The following is a 15,523-nucleotide window of genomic DNA, read 5'->3' as shown; positions in this document are numbered from 1 at the left end:
AGTTATGTATGACGTTACACTGCACCAATTTGGTGCAGAGTAGTTGCCACCATTTTTGGTGTTGTGATACGCTAAACTGTTTTCAAGTATAGTTTTTTCGTAGAAACTTTCAAGGCTTCAAAAAATTTTTACTAATAAAACGTTTAAGAGAAACGAACTATTAAACACTTTGCTACTAACTTCTAAACAAATGTTTTTTAGATAACACCTGCCCAGTTGAGTAAAATTCCATTAGATAAAACAAATACATTACTTTTATTACCAAGAGCGAGTTCCGTATAAATACAAGTAGTGTTACGCATAAAACTCTTTTTTTTCAGAATTTTTCACCCAATAGCTAAATTTCATGGTTAAACCATTTTCTAAAATCCCAATGTACAGCCTATAAATTTCGCGATCAAATTCTTTAATTTTTAAATAGTTTTTTTCTTAACTGTGCAATTGATAAAAATGAGGTGTTGGTGGGAAAATTATAGGAGGCATGTTTTTCCTAAGAAAATGAGGTAAATATTCAGATTTCTTTCGGATCAAATTACTAATTGATAAAAATGAGGTGTTGGTGGGAAAATTATAGGAGGCATGTTTTTCCTAAGAAAATGAGGTAAATATTCAGATTTCTTTCAGATCAAATAACTAATTGATAAAAATGAGGTGTTGGTGGGAAAATTATAGGAGGCATGTTTTTCCTAAGAAAATGAGGTAAATATTCAGATTTCTTTCGGATCAAATTACTAATTGATAAAAATGAGGTGTTGGTGGGAAAATTATAGGAGGCATGTTTTTCCTAAGAAAATGAGGTAAATATTCAGATTTCTTTCAGATCAAATAACTAAAGNAAATGTTGAAAAAAATGGAAAAATATGCTTAACACTCCATAAATTTTTTTAATTTCATGATATCATTTAAGTTGAGGTTCATAACACTTCAGAGGGTTATACAAAACGGCTCAAAAAGTTTGATAGCTGTATGTACAATAGTTTTTTGTATAGAGTGTTTTCCGTTAATGAGATATTTTCATTAAAATTATCTAAAAAATACTCTTTAAGCAAAAAATTTCCTGTATATTTAAATTTTCTCAATTAAATATGTTTATTTAAATTAATATGCAATATAAATTGCAATAATGTTGTGGAAAATATTTATTTTTTAAAAATTTTGTCCCGAAGGTAGTCGGATACCTTAAAGATACATTGTAAAAAAGAGGCGACATGTTTGCTATATTTAGAAAGAACTCAGTTTTTTTGCGTTCCTGATTTAGTTTCTGGTAATTTTGAAGTGAAAATTTCTTTTAATTGTATATAGATACATATATTGTTTAAAAAAAAAGGCTATATGGTTGTCATATTTAGAAAAAATTAGCTTTTTTTGGCATTCCTGATTTGATTTCTTTTGATTTCTTTAATACTATTTGTTTTTGCTGCAAGCAGTGCCCCATGTACAAGCTAGTTTAGTATTTAAAGTAGCGAGACAAAGTTAGTTTTACAAATTATCATTTGGATTTAAGTTTCAAAGTAATTATATTGTTTACTAGGTAATAAATGTTTTAATAATAGTTTTTATTCTAATATCAGTTTTAAGTGTTTATTACCTCTCAAACCACATGTTTACTATTATATATATTTTTTATTTTATAACCATCGTTGAGTAGCCGACCCAATTTTTTGGGTTTACGACTACTAATGTTCAACTCCGTAACCTTATGATTTCAAACCTCATTCAGAAGACAAGGGATTTTCTAAATTAAATATTGGAAGAAACTTACTTTCGTCGAGGACTTTTTGGTGCAACTAACCAGCATTTACGTTACATGGAGAGGAAAAACACGAAAACCTCCCACTGTTAACTTGACAACAAGAGGACTCTAACCCGTGATCCGACTGAGGACATTTTATGTCAGCACTGCGGTCGGGAAAATTCGTATCGACCAGCCATCGCTGGGATTCGAATCCGGTAAACCTCATTAGAAGACGAACGCCCTATCCCCTGAGCCATCCCGGCTCTTACTATTATATAACCACATTTATTGCCTTCACTATTTACTGTGTTCACTCTTAACACAGTGAACTTTTTGAACCAAATCACCTCAAAATACACCGGACACAGTAACCTGGAAATATGGTAGATAAAGATCCTGTAGCACTCCCTTATATAGAAAATACCATCCATAGTTTTGATTTCGTTTTAATTTGAATAGGAACATCTGTGATCTTAATATTTTTTTCAAAAAGCACATTAAATTTACGAAATAAAGTAACACTACGGTTAACCCTTAATGAAAGGCCTGTCTCGCGCGCAAATTCGTGGAAAGTCTAAAAATATACAAGTATATAATTAGATTATTTGAAACGTGCAATTCATTACGAACTTATCAAACAGAAGCGAAGTTTGAATAGCAATGATGGTATAAATGTGCTATTTAACATGCATTTAAAGCAATAAAAGTGCTACGAATTTTGAATAGCATTAATTGAATAGATGTTGTGGAATGTTTTCAAATTCTGAAGAAAAAAACTCACATGAACATACATTAATGCTTTAAAAACATAGAAAAGAAAAATACGCTAAAAAACAACAGAGGGTACTTAAAAGGCGGCAACGATCTTAAAAAATTTATTTTTATTTCCGTGAACATATCAAAGTTTTAAAAGCACGATACTTGTACTTTTATGTCACTAAGCTAAGAACTGGAGACAATATTTACACTCATATGACAGCACTTTCAACATGAGTATTCTTCTCTAAAAAATAAAAATAGAGATTTTCTTCCTTAATCATTTCTCATTCATCTAAAAATTCTTTTTAATTAAACTAAACCTATGATTAATTCTTTCATAATAGATTGAGAAACTTTGTTATTTCATTTACAAATTCCTAAAGGTTCAAATATGATGCATCAATGACGTATTATTAAAATTATTTAATGTTTAAACTTTTAATAGAAGATTGTGTTATGTTACTTTTTAAAAGCACACAGTTTTCCATGTACAATATTTTACAATTGATTACGGTAATAGAAGATTATATTATTCTGAAAGATTTCTAAATAAAATGGTTTCGTTGAAAAAATATGTTTTCTAAACATTTTATTAATGTTTCTAAAAGTAAAATCCAATGGTACTTTGATCATGTTCCACCACTTGGTGTTCAACTATACGTACCTTATTTTTATGTAATTCACAGTATCATCTTGATAATTGTCTCTTGGCAATATTCAATTTCTTTAAAATATGATTTTCTTTTAAAAGGTCGCTGCTTCCAGCTAAGAAGAGACCATCAATCCCCTATCTTCAATTGAAGAAGGAAATTAAACCACCAGCTGAAACCATGACCATCAGTGAAGGTCCAGATCAAGGTCATGCATGGGTCATTGCCTTCACGGCAAGTATTATCACTTTGATACTATCAGGTATATCAAAGATGGTCGGAATATTGTACGTTGCTGTTATCGATACATACGATGTTAGCAGAGAAGAAGCAACAATTCCATTTACATTTAGGAAATCTCTGAGATGCCTATCAGGTTTGTTTTAGCTACATTAAGAATGGAATTAATTAATATTTAAATAAAAATAATTAATTAATAATTATTTAAAAATAATCAATTAATAATTAATTTATAATGAATTAAAATTAATTAATTAAAATGACTTAAAATTATTTCATTATTAATTAATAAAAAGTAATTAATTAAATAAATAATAATGAATTAATTAAAAGGTGTAATACTCAATTATTTTGGCTTCAGAAGTAATAACGGATAATTTTATTTCTTGTAAGCATTAAGAAGAATTAAGACAATTAAGAATGGAATTAATTAATATTTAAATAAAAATAGTTAATTAATAATTATTTAAAAATAATCAATTAATAATTAATTTAGAAGGAATTAAATTTAATTAATTAAAATGACTTAAAATTATTTCATTATTAATTAATTTAAAAAATAATTAATTAAATAAAAAAACAATTAATTAATTAAAAGGTGTAATACTCAATTATTTTTGCTGCAGAAATAATAAAGGATAATTTTATTTCATGTAAGCATTAAAGTTAATAAAGAATAACATTAGTAATAAATTCAAGGCAATAGCTGAAGTAGTGAGGAATAATCATTTAAAATCATTGCTAACATAATAACATTCATTGTTAACTTTTCTTATCCTATGAAATTTGGTAATAAACTAATAAATATTAATTAGGGGTAATGGTCTGATAATTAATCATTATTAATAATGGTATGACGTTATGGATTTTTTGTAGTATTACACAAATGATGGCAATTATTGTAAATGATATAAAAATAAAAAATTGCCTAAAATTGTTTAATAATAGTTGACTATTAGTAATTTTATAATAGTTTGCAATCGGAAATAGTAAAAAAATGCGCATTTATTAACGATGGCCAAAAATTATAATTAATTGATAGTTATCATAAAGTTATCATTACCGATTTCTAATGGAGAATCTTTATTAATAATAGCTACAGTTTCAGTAAACGATTATAGTATCAATTTATTTATTTTGATGATTCATTTCAGGTCCTATTGTCGGTATTATGGGTCAAAGGTTCGGTATTCGAACCGTCACTCTTGTAGGGGCAGTTGTTGCCGCAACAGGAGCTGGTCTCAGTTTCTTTGCACCAACAGTCGGGTGGCTTGCCGTTTGCTGGGGTGGAATTCATGGTAAGACAAACGATGCTTTTGTTTATATTTATCAGTTTGATGTTGATAAGTAATAATACAAATAAAAAGGAGGAAATTAGTTGGAGTTAAAAAATTTTAGGGGGAGATTGAATAATTGTATAACTGTCCTTTTTTTATTCTCTATCGTTTCTATCTTTTTTCTTCTTTCTAAAAAGTCATATGAATTTTATGTTGAAGTTTTCCTGAAGATTGGTTAGTTTGTTAATATGTTGATTCATGCTCGCTACATCCTCCCAAATTATTGTACAATATACATCAGTTTGAAATTTAAAGGGAATTATAAACTCAGGCGTAAAGACTGCAGAAACAGGTATAAGAACTCTTTGATAAGCTACCTCGGTTTGGGCAAATTATATGTTTATATTTCAGGATCAGGCAGTAATCAGAAATAAAGAAAACGAAGGAAATAAAAATAAAAATATAACCACCGAAGCCGACGTCTTCAGGGGGTACCGGCCCTCGGTAGCCATAAAAACAAAACCATTTCTAATTGAACCATTTCTAATAGAAATGGTTTTGTTTTTATGGCTACCGAGGCCGGTACCCCCTGAAGACGTCGGCTTCGGTGGTCATATTTCTATTTTTATTTCCTTCGTTTTCCTTATTGCTACTTTTTTCTGAAATTTCTGCTGCTTTTTAGCGCGTTTTTTCAAAGAAGTTTTTTCTACTTAGAATTAAAAATATTTGTGTTTTCTTTTAGCGCTAATCAGAAATTACAAATAAACTCAGGTTACATAAAGGTAATGGGAACCATTTGATGAACCTACTCCGCTTGTGTAGTTTTGCATTCGTATTTAATATTATTATATTAAACGTATAAAGTCTACAAATTAACTAATCAAAATAATAATTATTCTCAATAGGTACTGGCGAAGCTTTTGCCAACACGTTGTTTCAAGTTGTTGTTAACCAATATTTTGAAAAATATCGATCAACTGCATCTGGCATTGCTTTGTCAGGAGCTTGTGTTGGATCTGTATTTTTCTCCTTCCTCATAGAATACCTGACTGAACAATATGGATTGCAGGGAACATTCCTTATTCTATCTGGGGTCATCTTGCACGTCATACCGGCCGCCATGCTTCTCAGATCTCCAAGCTGGATCAGAAATGGGCAAAAAAACCCAAATGAAAGTAAATAAATTCATTTACATTTTAATCGATGAAAAAGTTAGTTTTTTAATCTCCTCCTGAAAGGAGATGAAAAAATACATATTTCATAATATTTTTTCTTCATTTATACATTTTTTCATCTCCACTTGCATCTTTTTCAGAGTAAATTAGACATATTAACGAATTTTTTCTATTATTTTGATCGCTTTTTGAAGAATCATGGGAAGCATTTGTCATTATTTTTGTATTTTTTGATAATTATAAAAAGATTTTGTTTTAAATGATTAAAAGACAAGTATGTCTGTTATTGTAGAAAAGTCTATTAACTACACTGTAAAAAATTCTGTTAAATTTATGGCAAAAAACTGCCAGCAGTGTGAAAAAACTGTTTATTAAACAGGCAATTTTAAAAAAAAACAGACACCTATTATAAGTTCGGTTATTTTTGACGGTTTTAATCTATTCATGATTATGATGAAAGAAAAACCTCTTTGTCAACGAAACTGCTTTAAACCGTCAAATATGATAAAAAAAAAAGTCTGTAAAGAGAACGGGAGTTTTTTACAGTGTAGGTTTTGCCAAATTTTTGCTATAGTGATAGTCTAAACGGCAAACGCGTTAACCCTTCAATCTTCATGTTCATTACCTATTTTCTTTAATCCACACAAGATTGAAAGACACACTGACACGCGCTTTTGTAGCATTGATACACTGATTTATTGATTTACCGAATAATTGTTTTCTTACACACTTTATATCACCCCCATTACACGAATTACGACTACATTTATAGAATTATTTATATGCCTTTTAAATGTACATATCACAGAGATGCCAACTTGTTCCGGACAGCAGATATATATTTTAACGTGGTAGTTTATCAATTGTGATTCTTGGTTTAATAAATTCAATTTAGTAGATTTTTATCCATCACTATTTCTAAGCAATTCGTAGGCTTATATAATTCATCACTTTATAATACTTATGTCATGCTATACATTTTACAAAGCAAGCAAAAATAGTCAAATATTTGCAAAATTTACTTTGTAGTTATTTACCGTTTTTTCAATTATTTTGGCGTGTCCGGAGCAGTAGGCATCTCTGATATCATTTGGTATACAGCATTTTAAATAATTGAAAATTATTTTCTTTATAATTTATAATTTTTTTAAAAATTTTATGAGGTTAATGACTTTAATATTTTTCCATTACAGTGCATTTTGACAAACAGGTTAACGGTTATCATATTGCTTTAGTCTGAAAATTAGGCAACAAAACAAAATTAATGTTGCTCTTATGTATGAGCTAAGAAATATATCAATCAAAATAACTAATCAATTATCAAAATATATCTACTTTGATTTATATTCATGTCTTTATATTGTATAGAATATTGTGTATTTTTTCAACTGTAGTTTTTGGCTGCAGCCATAAACTAGTAGGATGTAAAAATGAAATAAGTTTTTTTATATATTGGTATTATAAGCTCGTAAAATCACTTTATGACACAAACAATCTTTTAAACACTACTGACTGGGTAAAACATACAAACTCACAGAAAATGGAAACAATTCACTGCATATGATGTATATATTTTATGAAAATGAGAGTTCGAAATTATTTAATAACTTATCTAATTATTAGATTTTCATGTATCGAATTACAATCTTTCGTTTCGAATCGCCTATAATTATGGCAAGCTAATTAATTTATCGAAAATGATAACTTAAATTGCTAAACCAGTCATAAGACCTTATTTTCGTTGAATAAATATTATTTCATGGACTAGATGTTTTCACCCTCAAAACATGGAAATTATACAGAAATATTGAAAATTTGATTTCATATATTTCCTACATTTTCCATAAATCACAATTTGAGATTAATTGGCCACAACTATTAAAGTCCTTTATCCAAATACAATTTTATAAAGAAAAAGATTATATAATATTTTATTTGTCAATGACCAATACAGTTTGATGACCGAAGTAAGAAAAATTTTATGAGTCATTAATGATTGAAATAATAACTTTGCTTGGTTTATTTTAACACATCAAATGCCATGGGGTCACCGGTGACCGGCACTGAGTTTGTTCGTAGCGGTATGGGAGTCACCGGTGACCGGCGAAGCCAAGATTTTTAGAAATACATAATTCAAGTAAATTTTTAATGCTTTTAAATTTTTTATATTATTATCGTTACTAAATGGTTTGAAGAAATTAATGCAATATATAACGCACAAAAGTCATTTTGTCCGGACGAGCAAACCATGTAAAATTAGCGTGGCATTCAACGCGTTAAATTATGTCAATTTAACCCATTATAAGTAAGTGGAAAGTATACTTCTTCCCAACTTCCTTAATTTTTAAATGTTCAGGGGAAATTATTTTTCCCCTTACACTTGTGCTGCCACCTTCTGATAACTTCAGAAAATATCGAAAAAACGAAGAGCTTTGTTTACATCAATGGGGGTAATAGTAAAGAATAGCGTTGGGTCAAGAAAAGAAGTTTACACTATTTTTCTCTTAAAGGTCAAGCATTCGTCTATTTGATTATTTCTCCTAGTTTATTTGAAATTATGAACACAAAATTAACAATTTCGTTTATTTTTTAAACCAAAAGTACCAGTTTAAAGCCAATTTCTTACAGCAGGAAAAAGTTTAAAAATTCCCTTCACCAACCTGCCAAAAAAATGGTTTAGAAAATCAAATTAATTTTAGATAATAGCCTTAATGAATTACTTTTTATAAATTCAATTTCAGTCCCTATATTTTCACGTAACTTTGCTATAAAAAAATGTCCTTTAAAGAGTTAAACGCCGAAGCGGACAATTTGAGTGAAATCGGTTAGAAGAAAAATAAAAACTTCGATAGAAATAAAATTTAAAAACATTTATTTCACTATTTTAGGAACTTTTCACCGTTGTTTTTTACTAAACTATTAGAATTGTATGATAAATATAACGGCTGATCCCCTTTACATTGTTAGGGCAAAGCATTTCGAATAAGATTGATTCACTGATTGTACAAGATTGCAATATTGCAGGAACCAGCTTGAAATCGAAAGCACAAATGTATGTGATTCCTGAAGAGTATGTCAAATCAAATGCAAATAAGAAGCTGAGCATTGTATCGCTGAATCCTAACCTTCTGGAAAAGAACAAAATCAGGGAGGCTTCCAATGTTCCATTGAAATCTCACTCGGCGACGAATCTCCTGGTCACCCTGGAGAAAAAGTTGCAAAATGGAGGAGTGGACAATTTAGCTTTTGAAATAGAAAATGAAAATCATGAGGAAAAGAAACTATATGTTCAAGTAATAAATGTTTTTTTTCTTCTTATTTAGCATGATATAACTCAGTTTTATTTTTTAAACACTAAATAATAGTAAATAGGATAACTTTTTTAGAAAATCAAATACCCGTGCTCAAATAAAAGAAAAGAGTTAAAGAGGAGTCTTTAAGTTGTATTGGCAATCAAACTGGTTTTGATGTACAGGATATTAACAATTGAACCATCTTAATTGGATGCCACGTGCACTATTTAGAGATTGTTGTTTATCTTTCACATTCGAATACATTTTCTGCTTCCCATACGCATCAGCATCAGTGTCATTTCGTTTTTTCGAATCTACATGATTGTGTTTCTTATACATGATTGCATTTTGTATACAACTCTGGGTTTAAATGATAGTGTTTTCGTCATATCTCAAAAAACTTTCAACCAAATTGGAAAATTTTTGCACACAATTGTAATATTCATTTATAATAATCATTATTATTATTATTATTTTATTTATTAATGGTCGAAAAAATTTTGAATTTAAGGTTTATAATTCTTATATTTTAAGGGTTTTTTATAATTCAAATTTTTATATTTTTGAGGTTTACATTTTAAAAGGGCGCATTTCTTGTTTTTAGTTCTGTAAGGTTTATAATTTTCTACATCAATCATTTTAAAAAAAACGTAATTTTACATGGCATAATACAAATTTGAACGAAATCTGTCGAACGGTTTCTGAGAAATCAAATTCTAAAAAAACGGCTTCTTTAAAATTCGGCGAAGAAAAAGTATGTTTATCCAGTGAAAGTACGTTTTTGTATCTGATTTCGTAACTTAAAATATCGTCTGAATTAATTTGCATATTTAAACTCACTTCCTCAAACCATTATTATTGAGTCCTAGAACAGAAATATCCTATAAATAGATTAAAAATAATTCAGGATGGTCTGTTTTTTATTTTGCGTACTGTACACTTTTCAATTTACAAGATTGTGTTTTCATTCACATTAGCATCTGCATTATTCCGTTTCTTAGACATATATTTGAATAAGCACATATTATATTTTCTTTACACATAAATATGAATCTGCTTTATTCTAAGATCAGGGAGATTCGGATATTAAGAGGCTTTACGCAAGTAAAAATTTCATTTTCAGTTTGTTATCAATATCTTTCTGAGTTTGAAAATAATAGTCAATTTTTATAATTAGTAACTAATGTCTTCATAAACTTAGAAGTCATTCTGATTGTTTAGATTTTTGCGAATTCTTTTCTGCTTCTGAAATGAGCATATTCTTTTTAAGGTAGGTAGGCACTCAATTTACGTCGCACTAGAGCTGCACATATTGGCCACTGTCTGGGAAACATCTTTGAGGATGATTCGAAGACATTCCATCGCAATTTTGTTCCTCTGCAGAGGAGATGGCTCCCCTGCTTTGGTTACCCAAAGATCTGCGTGTGATGTCAAGCACTTTATGGTAGAAGAGTTTAACTACGGCCGATGCTGTGCTCCCTCGGTCCTTACGCAGACTGATCAAAGAGGTTACCCACCCGCTTACTAACCACAGCGCATGATGCTTGATTTCGCGCATGATGTTGCGCTTCGTGTTCTACTGGGAACCGTGTCTTTACTATCATTCCACCGCGGGACCATATTCTTTTTAAAACTAATGATCAAATGCATTTAATTTTTAAAGAATATCATTTTAAATATAAACATCACTGATATTTTCTGTAAGGTTACCGATGTTACTAATACAACTTATTAACATGTTTCTGGTAAAAAAAATACTTTTATAGCGCTACGATTTGTACAAATCTTTTCAAATAATCCTAGAAATGTACTGGATGACGATTTATATTTCTACAACTTGCTAGATTTAATATGATTCTTTTGTCAATTTCTAGAATAACCTTTTATCAATTGCCAAAGAAAACAACTCAACATCCATTTTAGATCACCAAACTTCCTTAAAAGAAGATTTAAATAAAGAAAATGTCGTTGAGAAGGTGGCCGAGAAAGAAAATAAGAATAGTTGGTTATCGAGCATTAGAACAATTGCCAAACTTTACACGAATCCAATTTTCCTGCTGATTTGTGTGTGCATGTGCACATATGTTCTCGTCTTCATCCCGATCATGACTAGTATGGTGGATTATAGTCAAGACAAAGGTCTTCCTGAAACAGCTGGAAAATACTTGATTCACACAATGGCTCTTGGCGACATCATTGGTGAGTATTGGTGACTGCCACGTTTCAGGCTATCACAACGTCTGTCTAGCTGTGTAATTTCAATATAGCACAAGATAATCTTAATTAATCACTTTATCGATCGATTTAAAAATGATCAACAGTTTATCTACACAAAGTTTCTATTTTAATAAGTAATTTGTTTAGCAATTTTTACTTTTAATTCATATTTTTAGAATATATGACATAAACAAAGCTTAAGAAATGTACATATCAGGAATTTCAATATGAAAATTCAACATGGAAAAAACAAAGTCAAAAGAATTACTATTAAGTGAGGTGGGATAAAAAAAAATTATTTAAAGTAGTTAAATTGCCTGATAAAACTCTAAATTCTTTTTAATAATTACCTCTCAATTTTCTCTATTTCCTACTGTGACAAAACAGATTTGCATATTTTTAATCTTGCCTTCGTCTCCTGCAAGGAAAAAAAAAATTACTATCGGATTAGGCAAGATAAAAAAATATTTGCAGTTCGAAGTTATGATCTGCAGGCTCGAATCCCAGCGCTGGCTGGACAATACGAACAGGCTCGCACCGAACACAAGGCTGATGTAAAAAAGCATTCTATGTGATAGACGGATCATGCATTAGAGTCCGTTCGCCGTCTGGCTAACTGTGAGAGGTTTTCATGGTCTTCCTTTCCATGTGACGTGAATGCTGGTTATTTCCATCTAAATGTCCTCCAGGAAAGCAAACTTCTCCCTATACTTGATCAGGGAGTTTCCTTGTTTTCTGGATTGGGTTCAAAATTTCACGGCAACATTCTTAGTCCTAAACTTGAAATTGGATTGGCTGCTCAAAGATGGTTATGAAATAAAAATTAAATCTTGTCTTCTTCACCTGCGTAAGTTAGACGAATCACTATTACATGAGACGGGATAAAAAAAAACATTAGAACTAGTTAGATAGCTGTATAAAATTCTAACGTGCTTTTAATAATTACCTTTTATCTTCTGTTTTTCCTGTGACCAAACAGGTTTGAATATTTTTATATAATCCTACATTCCTTGTAAATAATTCTTCAAGTTTTTATGAAATTAATTTTATCAAGTTAATTTTTCTTCACCTTGTTTGAATACCAATGTGCCGCTTTTTATGGGTTTATTCGTTTACTTCGTTTTTGATAAGAATTCCAAATAAACATAAAAAGTGATCCTTACGGAACTCCTTATGTTAAATTATTTTTAAACATAAAATGTTCTACTCTTGAGAATGTGCTAATACAAAAGCAAATTAGAAAAATCGCCCAAAGAAACCCAACTCTTAATGCATATATTAGAAGTTTAACAGGCTGAAAATGTTGGGTTTTTAGAAGCATATTATACGCCGTTGATAATTAAGACTTCATATTTTTCTACTAGGTCATTAAATGCAATAACTTTAATACAAAAATGTACCTTGGAAATTTAGTTTCTGAAACAATGTTTATCCTTTAAAATGCTACATAGTATCTTCTTCTACTAAGTTTTGTAATTTATACTTTAAAAATCATACTAAAATTTATGCTATTTATTTGCTAATTGAGCCTATTCGCTAAGAAAGTTATTTTCTCCGGGACAATTAGGTAGTTCATTCTTTATCTTCAGAAAAAAAGTCCTTAATTGAGACTTGTAAAATATTTTTCTCCGTGATCATTAGCTAGCTCATTTTTTATCTTCAGATTAAAGAAAAACATACTTGAGTCTAATTGAATGTAATTTTACGAAATCAATCGAAATCTGCTGCTGGAGCACAGACACTATGATAATTATTTACACCGTGACCATTAGACAGCTCATTCTTTACCTTCGCGTTTAAAAAAAACACAAGATTCAAAATCCTAATTACCCTCGATCTGAGCTGACTATAGATAACATAAACTATCTCTAGCGGCGAACATATAAGAAATTTGGGCTCATCGTGAATGGTTTTCTTCTCCAAGTGACGAAAACTCAACAAAGTTTCATTTAAAAAAAAAGTAGTAAAATTTTCGTGATTCTTAATGCACAAATTGTCTTGTCTTCTGAGTTAGGTTCAGAACAATAAAGAGAAAGAGAGAGCAACTTATTTTCGTACTTTGAGAATACGCAACATCAGTGAAAATAATATATTCCATCATATTTTATTCCTTCGCTTCCTCTTCTTTGACGCTTGAGTTTGGTTGTGAGGGATAAGACCTTTCCAGCCTTATTTTTCATAATTATTGACTTTTAATACCATTTGTTGAAAGAGTAATTGCCCGAAAAACTTACAATAACTATCGTGTAATTGTTTTCTTATTCTTCTTTTTCCCATGCAGGACGCCTTTGTTTCGGTTGGGTGACAGACAAAAACTTGATGTCCATGCCCAATTACATGATGTTGACATTGTTCCTTCAAGGTACGTTCATACTGTGTCTGCCAGCTGCGTCAACTCTGCCGGAGTACCTGATACTGGTGGCTTTTTACTCCCTGACAGCTGGAAGCATGCTGGTGCGCATGCCTGTCATAATTCTTAAAAATGTCAAGAAAGAAGAGCAGTCCATAGCCATGGGGTGTTATGGCTTTGCTTCTGGACTTGTGCCATTTGGGATACCATTTCTTATAGGTAAATGTTTATTTCTGTCAAATTTATAGTTCTTTTTAAATGTTAAAACTATACTAGTTTGTTAATAAAAAGAAAACAAGTTTATATATCACGTATAGAAATAAAGCTTATTGAACAGCAAATTAGTCATTCTAGAGAAATCATGAAATCAGGTTTAAGTTGGAGGTAGGTCTGTAATAATGTGGGAGCGTTTTTTATAATGAATTTAACCGGTACACTGTGTTGATCACTTGTAGGAAGTGATCAAATCACCTCCTTACATTATGAATTATTAGGTGCTGAATTTACAGTTTACAAGGGGATATATTATTTCGGTTGCAATTTTTCAAAATTATTATGAATTCGAAAAACCTTGTTCATTGCATATAAAAAGTATATAATTTTATTTTTCGCTTTATTGCAGGCCATTTCAGAGATCATTATGGGTCCTACGATGGAATGTACTACCTACTCGGAGGACTGACCATTGCATCTAGTTCATTCTGGTTGGTCGAACCAGTTTTAGTAAGATGGAAAAATAGCAAAATTGAAGAGTCTCAGAACAGCATTAATGTCTAAATAACCCACAGTACTCGTACCTGACGAGTACAGCTTACAAGCAACAAAAGTCTACTCTTTTCCACTTGCGCCCGATACATCATCATCATCAGTTAAGGGGCATTTCAATTACAGTTGATGAAAGAAATGAGTTGGAAAAAAGATACGAAGCTTTTGGGAGAAGACAAGCTCGAGAGAGTTTATTGGAAGTAAAACGTCGTGTGAAACTGTTGAAAGGTTTGAAAGATGGTTATTCTCCATAGGCTTCATGCACTTCAGAAAATGTTCAGAACAGTCTTCCTTTGTTGCAAATAGTGTGACAAAGAAAAACATTTGCATTAAAAAGAGTGCCAAATTTAAGTTACGTAATAGTAGTTAAAATAATCTTCAACAGTCAAAGGAAGTCTTTTCTGATGTAATCTGCCGAAACGAATTTAAAAAAAGATAAAATTTATAAAAACAGTCACAGTTTGATTTCTTATTATACCTATCTATCTATTTTACCTATCTATCTCTCTTGGAAAGCTGTAAGCTTTCCAAGACAGCTGGAACTGGGAAAAAAATGTTAAATTTCCATTCAGGCAAACTTGAATTCACGAAAAGATAAAAATGCATGTGTTTTTTATATGTTTGTCAATTGATATAGCAAAACATTTTTCAATTGATACAAGAATTGATTGATTTTCAATTGAGACTGATCTGTGTGTGGAGTAAAAAAATATTTGAAAAGAAATTGGAGATCTTAAAAATAAAATCATTCAGAAGTTAGGGGCTATTGCATCCTTTGCACGTGGATACAATTCCTGACATGCATTAACAGAATGTCAAAAATTGGATTAACAAGCATTGTGAAGCAGTTACTATCTCTTTAAGTGATAATCTATAACTGTGCACATATTGCACACATTTAAACAGTTAAATGCATCGATCAATATCAACAATGATTTGAGATCTAGAATTCTTTTCTAACACACAGGTCACCCAATTGTAAATATTGCAGAATCCAACAATACTCTGCGAAATCCAATAATTTTTCTTCAAGTATTACACTAAATGATGTTCCGTTATTTA

The 15,523-nt window shown here is 30.3% G+C and overlaps 1 protein-coding gene across 2 annotated transcripts; it reads left to right on the top strand.

Moving 5' to 3' along the window:
- Positions 1-308: 308 nt before the first annotated feature.
- Positions 309-14,916, top strand: LOC107453244 (monocarboxylate transporter 5-like). Of its 2 annotated transcripts, none has more exons than XM_016069991.3 (8): positions 309-503; positions 3,246-3,520; positions 4,539-4,682; positions 5,567-5,836; positions 8,861-9,129; positions 11,004-11,328; positions 13,628-13,915; positions 14,319-14,916. In XM_016069991.3, exons 1-8 carry the CDS (start codon positions 451-453, stop codon positions 14,471-14,473), a joined length of 1,779 nt encoding a protein of 592 aa, XP_015925477.2. In that variant the 5' UTR covers positions 309-450; the 3' UTR covers positions 14,474-14,916. The 2 variants fall into 2 exon arrangements, with proteins under 2 accessions (XP_015925477.2, XP_042901898.1); XM_043045964.2 differs by lacking the exon at positions 309-503 and adding an exon at positions 642-797.
- Positions 14,917-15,523: the final 607 nt, after the last annotated feature.

This window comes from Parasteatoda tepidariorum, chromosome 4 (genome assembly GCF_043381705.1).
Source record: "Parasteatoda tepidariorum isolate YZ-2023 chromosome 4, CAS_Ptep_4.0, whole genome shotgun sequence".
Taxonomy (NCBI): Eukaryota; Metazoa; Arthropoda; class Arachnida; order Araneae; family Theridiidae; genus Parasteatoda; species Parasteatoda tepidariorum.
Note: the sequence above shows the minus strand (reverse complement) of the source record. Positions and strands in the feature narration are given on the sequence as shown.

What these genes read in the sequence shown, in the direction of transcription:
- LOC107453244 (XM_016069991.3), top strand. Translation starts at nt 451, where the DNA reads ATGAGGTGTTGGTGGGAAAATTATAGGAGGCATGTTTTTCCTAAGAAA. An exon ending in ATCTCTGAGATGCCTATCAG is followed by an intron (nt 3,521 to 4,538) that starts GTTTGTTTTAGC and finishes GATTCATTTCAG; the next exon opens with GTCCTATTGTCGGTATTATG. An exon ending in TTGCTGGGGTGGAATTCATG is followed by an intron (nt 4,683 to 5,566) that starts GTAAGACAAACG and finishes TATTCTCAATAG; the next exon opens with GTACTGGCGAAGCTTTTGCC.